Source organism: Fragaria vesca, linkage group LG4 (genome assembly GCF_000184155.1).
Source record: "Fragaria vesca subsp. vesca linkage group LG4, FraVesHawaii_1.0, whole genome shotgun sequence".
In the NCBI taxonomy this organism is placed as follows: Eukaryota; Viridiplantae; Streptophyta; class Magnoliopsida; order Rosales; family Rosaceae; genus Fragaria; species Fragaria vesca.
In genome coordinates this window covers 5,886,700-5,891,891 of record NC_020494.1, presented here as the reverse complement: position 1 = coordinate 5,891,891, position 5,192 = coordinate 5,886,700, and the positions used below count along the sequence as shown (strand labels likewise).

At 40.2% G+C, this 5,192-nt stretch overlaps 1 protein-coding gene across 1 annotated transcript; it reads right to left on the bottom strand.

The window, feature by feature from the left end:
- Positions 1 to 783: 783 nt before the first annotated feature.
- On the bottom strand, positions 784 to 4,083 carry LOC101302154 (ATP sulfurylase 1, chloroplastic-like). The gene is made up of 5 exons (XM_004296544.1): positions 3,416 to 4,083; positions 2,062 to 2,467; positions 1,661 to 1,921; positions 1,486 to 1,572; positions 784 to 1,352 (listed from the first exon to the last, which is right to left on the bottom strand). The coding sequence occupies exons 1-5, from the start codon at positions 3,919 to 3,921 to the stop codon at positions 1,215 to 1,217; spliced, it is 1,398 nt and encodes a 465-aa protein (XP_004296592.1). The 5' UTR covers positions 3,922 to 4,083; the 3' UTR covers positions 784 to 1,214.
- Positions 4,084 to 5,192: the final 1,109 nt, after the last annotated feature.

Below are 5,192 nucleotides of genomic sequence, written 5' to 3'. Positions count from 1 at the left end.
CAAGGCACCGAAGTGGCAAAGGAAAGTTCAGACATTGTGATCCTAGATGACAACTTTGCTACTGTGGTCACTGTTTTAAGGTGGGGAAGAGGTGTCTATGCCAACATTCAGAAGTTTGTGCAATTCCAGCTCACAATAAATGTTGCCACTCTTGTAGTCAACTTTGTTGCAGCAGCTTCAGCTGGTGAAGTCCCTTTAACAGCAGTCCAGTTGCTGTGGGTGAATCTGATAATGGACACAATGGCTGCTCTGGCTCTTGCCACAGATAAGCCAACCAAAGAGCTCATGGAGAGGCCGCCAGTGCTTCGATCTGAGCCTGTGATCTCATACCTCATGTGGAGGAACGTTTTCGCACAAGCTCTGTTCCAGGTAGCTGTGCTCTTGATCTTGCAATTCAAAGGCGAATCAATCTTTGGTGTTAGTGACAAGGTGAACAACACTATGATCTTCAACGTCTTTGTCTTGTGCCAAGTGTGTAATGAATTCAATGCAAGGAGTGTAGAGAAGAAGAATGTCTTCAAAGGGATTCGAAAGAACAAGTTGTTTTGGGTGATCGTTGGTATAACCATTGTAGTTCAGGTGGTTATGGTGGAGTTTCTGAATAGGTTTGCAGATACAGAGAGGTTAAGTTGGAGTCAATGGGGTGCTTGCTTTGGAATTTCAGTCATATCTTGCCCAATCAGCTGGGTTGTCAAGTTCATACCAGTTCCTGCGAAGCCGATATTCAGTTATCTAAAGAAAGGGTAGTACAATCACATCATTGGTAGTGAACCACTGATCTTTGTATCATCAAACAAACCTGTTTTTTTATCCATGTCGATGGAGCTTTTGGGTTTTCAAAAATCAAGTGAGCCGATGAAACCAACATCTTCAAACATGAAACCTTCTAAGCTAAATTAAAGGCATTCAACAAACTCACTTCTATTGAAGGAAACCACACTATGGTACAATGCGCCAATGCACAAATGCAGTGATGCAAGATGCAATTAGGGGCGCTAATTACAGGTTGAGGCAAGTGGTCAACGTTTCTCTGCACCAGTGCCTCACATGGTTTTATTGGAAATCTGAGCAGAGATCTTAAGAAAATCTTGATCACACACAGAGGAGACTAATTAGCTATCAAGGTGAATCCTAATATCACACACTGGAGACTAATTAGCTATCAAGGTTTCTCCCACAATGAAGCAGAGTACAATATGTTACATCAGCTCCATCTAAGCAGGAACTGCTTCTGGGACTTTCCCGTTGTCTGCAGGAACCAAACTGTCATAATAGTCCACCAGGACTTTCCAGCCACCAGGGCACATGAATCCTTCAGGAGGGCTCTCTTTGTTCCTTGCAAGTGTGCGCATCTGTAATTGTAGCCTCTTTTAGATTATAAAGATCGTGTACAAATACAATCAACCTAGTGACTTGTACAAATTTACACAGTTGATTATGAGAATCAATGAACAAGGTTGGCAACAACAATAAAAGATTGCATACCTTGGTCCCTGATATGAAAATGAAGTCCTGAGCCCTTGAGGGATCAAAAAATGCCATTTTTCCTTGAGTTTTATCATATGCAGCAACCTGTAAAGGAAAAGTTATTAACAAATTAATAATAAGGGAAATATCAAAAACAAGGCATGAAGGTAGCACAGGCAGAAAATGTACATACCTTGAAAGGAAGGATGTTGAGGCGCTCTAGTCCAGGTGCCATGCTCAATACTTTCTTCCCATGGTCGGCATCATATAGATCCCTTTTCTCAATTGGATGGCCCATTCCAGCTGGGTCCCGACCAACGATGTAAAAGTTAGCCCCCGCATTAATCCTAGCCTTTGCATGCCACTGCACCTCAGTTGGACCGGCATAGTGCATTGGAGAGGGGAATATGGAAACCACAGTCGTCTCAGGATCAAGAACACCATCCTCAAGAACCTGAGGAAACATTAGATGATAACAAGCAAAATCAGTATTCAGATGAGGTCAAGCAGTTCAATATGATCAATCTGTATATGGAAAACAGATATTCAAGTTATAAGTTGGAAGAAATAAAAATTCTCGCATAATGTGCATACCTTCTCATGTTGCTTCATGCGCCAAGTAAGTGGAACATCATCTGCCTTTGTATAGCCTCCTAGTGGATGAAGCAAGAGAATGGGGTTCTTGTAGCCCATCTCAAGAAGCCGGCGGCGTGTATCAGTCATTAGCAAAGCATGGCCATTGTGCACAGGGTTCCGCAGTTGGAATGCAAATACTGCATCAGCATTGCGCTTTGTGAATTCATCGCGGAGTTGTGCAGGAGATAATCGGAAGCGATCAAGGCCATCATTGTACTTGATTTGTTCCAAGACCTCTAGGTCACCTCCAATCAGCCAGTTTCCAGATTTGGTTATGGCTTCATCAACATAAGGCAAGCCAGGGGCAGTAGTTCCCCAAGTCCTGGCAATGCGTTCTTCTTTATGGTGCTTATAGATCTCAATACTGTAAACCAAAAATAAACAAGGAATTAGAATTCATGGCAACTCATCAACCGGTGCATATCTTTCATGACAAGAAAACCATGTTCTCATACTTGCACAAAACATTCCTAATACAAAGCAAAGGATAAATGGAAGTAATTCCCAACACATGCTACAGATAATCCAGCAAATGCTTAATATCAATCCAGAGGTCACAGTTTTCAGTACATTTTACTAGACATCAGGCACATCAAAATGGAATATGAAGTTAAATGACACAACTTAATCTCGAGGCGATTCATGACTAATCACAATATAATGTGGCATCAATATTTAAAATTAGTATTTGATGTTGACCGGGGAGAATTTAAGAGATCTGTTCATAAAACTAAAGAAAAATCATTTTCATATAACATGAAATCAAGAATATTCCCACTGATGTCCCATGTATAACATCTGACCAATATTTTCAAGTGAAAAACAAAAAAAGCAGATAGACACAAGCGAAAACAATTTCCAATTAAAAACCAAGTCGTAACATGGCATGAACCAGCAAGTGTCTGAAGCCACCATGACCATGACACGCAATGTAAGTTTACCGTAAACACACGAAAGATGACTCGTACCAATAAGTCCATAACCACAACTTAAACTAAGGTAACTATTCACAGTGAGTACATATCTAATGCACAGTCCAAAATTTACATTTTAAACTCCTACTGTCCTACATATTACTTGAATAAGTTCTTCCATTCTTAATTTTTACTACTCTGTACACTGCTACAGAAAAAATCTATCTTTACCAAAAAAAAAAATGCTGACACATTATAAACTGTGGGACCACATGGACCATTGTAGAATAAGACCTATGAACTAAAATAGAGATTAAGATAATATAAATGGTTGATTAGTGTTAATGACAAAAAGTAAAAACTAAATTCACGAGCTGTAAAAAAAAGAAAAGGCTTACTCTTTGAGAATGGCGATCAGATTATCGTCCGAATCAAAAAGTGCGACTCGGGTCGAGTCGCCGATCCGGAGTTTCTGAGCGTCGTCGATGGCCAAGACGATCGGCACCGACATATTCACAAACGACCCGTCGTCGAGTCGGAGTGAATTGAAATGAAGAGTTTGGAGGAACTCGGATTCTCTCATGAACCCGGTTAAAGGACTCGACCAGCCTTCGCTGATCACATGAACCCATTCAAGATCGATTCTTGACAGCTTGATTCTCGGGAGCGTCGCCGCCTCCCTCTTCTTCGCCGCCTTTTCCGTCTCCGGGACGAAAAGCTCGACTAGTTTCCCGCCGTCGGGTTCGATCAGGGCGCTGGAAATCCGGAGCCTTTGGCGGGTTTTGGAAATGGAAACGGGTCGGAGCGAGAGACTGACCGGCGGGGTGAAATGGGTAATCGTCTTTTTGGGGAAAGAGTGATGAGGGTAGGGGGTTTGGGAGATGAAGGAAGCCATGGACGCCATTGAAGGCTTTTGTGTTTTCAAATGGGGAGGTTTTATTGTGGGTATTTGGTGAAGTTTAAGGAGTTGTTAATAATGATAATGGAGTGTGATTAACAGAGGATAGGGACAAAGGGAAAATGTTATCAAAGTGAGGAATGGTGGTGCATTTTGAGTTGGAGAGCATGACTGGTTTTCATGGTTGGATTGGTGTGTTTAATTTATAGGGGTTTAAAGTTGGGTACAAAGTTGGGGAGTTTTGGAGGGATGAACCTGGACAGTTTTGGGTTTTGAGGTAACTTCACGGTTCCCTCCCTTTTTATTGTAATGGTTTGGTGACTACGGTCTAAATTTGGCACCATATTAATGAGCAGTTACATAAGGAAAGGCATAAAAGAATGTAGTCAATGTAGATGGGATTGTGATGGAAATGAGACAAATGGGATGGGCATAAGCATTTAGCATTTGGTATGAATGGGAGTGTTTTTTTTTTTTTTTTTTTTTTTTCTTGACTAATTTGGTAAAAATGCAATTATATTTGGGAATCTTAAAGGAATAGATATAAGATCTAAAACAAAACAACTTGACTTCGTTTTTCTGGTATGATACACATCGGTCTTAAATATGATACACATCGGTCTTAAATGGCAAAAGAATGAACCAATTAAAACACTAAGTGAGAGACCCTCAAAGGTCAATAATAGGTCTCGCAAAGCGTGTAGCAGTGTATCACCAAACCAAAAAGATTCTCAAAAGAGAGAATGAAAGTATTAAATTGACCCAAAAATTCTAAAAATACTAAAGAAGAACCATAAAAGTTGTAGTCAAAACTTAAACAGTGTCGTCATTTGTATTTCTGATATTAACTCAAGTTAAGAGAATCGAACAAAACAAAGAATGTACATTTAAGTATAACGATTAACGACTAACGACTTCTGAAAAAGAGACAATAAATAATAATATAATATATGATAGTAAATTATGATTTACAATCTAGTAAATATTTCTCACCATCTTTATGGTCATTTGTGGTCAGTAACTCATTATTGGTGAAGTCATTGCATATGTTGACGTGCAAATCGACAATATGAATGGCAGTATCAATGCTGCCCTCCCCGGCTCCCCCCCCTTTTTTGTCACTTGTGTAGTTTGCATGTGTCACGGCTGATGCTACTTGCCATGAACTTGCATCATTTTTCAATTCAATTCAAAGATGAAGAAAGTAGAAAACACACAAACAATCTTAGAAAGGCGATCTGTTTGACGGTTTGACCCCGTCTTTTAGGCAATGTGTA

Bases quoted from the DNA above. Each gene is read 5' to 3' on its own strand.
- LOC101302154 (XM_004296544.1), bottom strand. From the start codon at position 3,921: ATGGCGTCCATGGCTTCCTTCATCTCCCAAACCCCCTACCCTCATCAC. The intron at 1,922-2,061 runs GTATGCACATTA...ATGTTTCCTCAG, and splicing joins GCATGAAGCAACATGAGAAG to GTTCTTGAGGATGGTGTTCT. The intron at 1,353-1,485 runs GTATGCAATCTT...CTACAATTACAG, and splicing joins TTTTCATATCAGGGACCAAG to ATGCGCACACTTGCAAGGAA.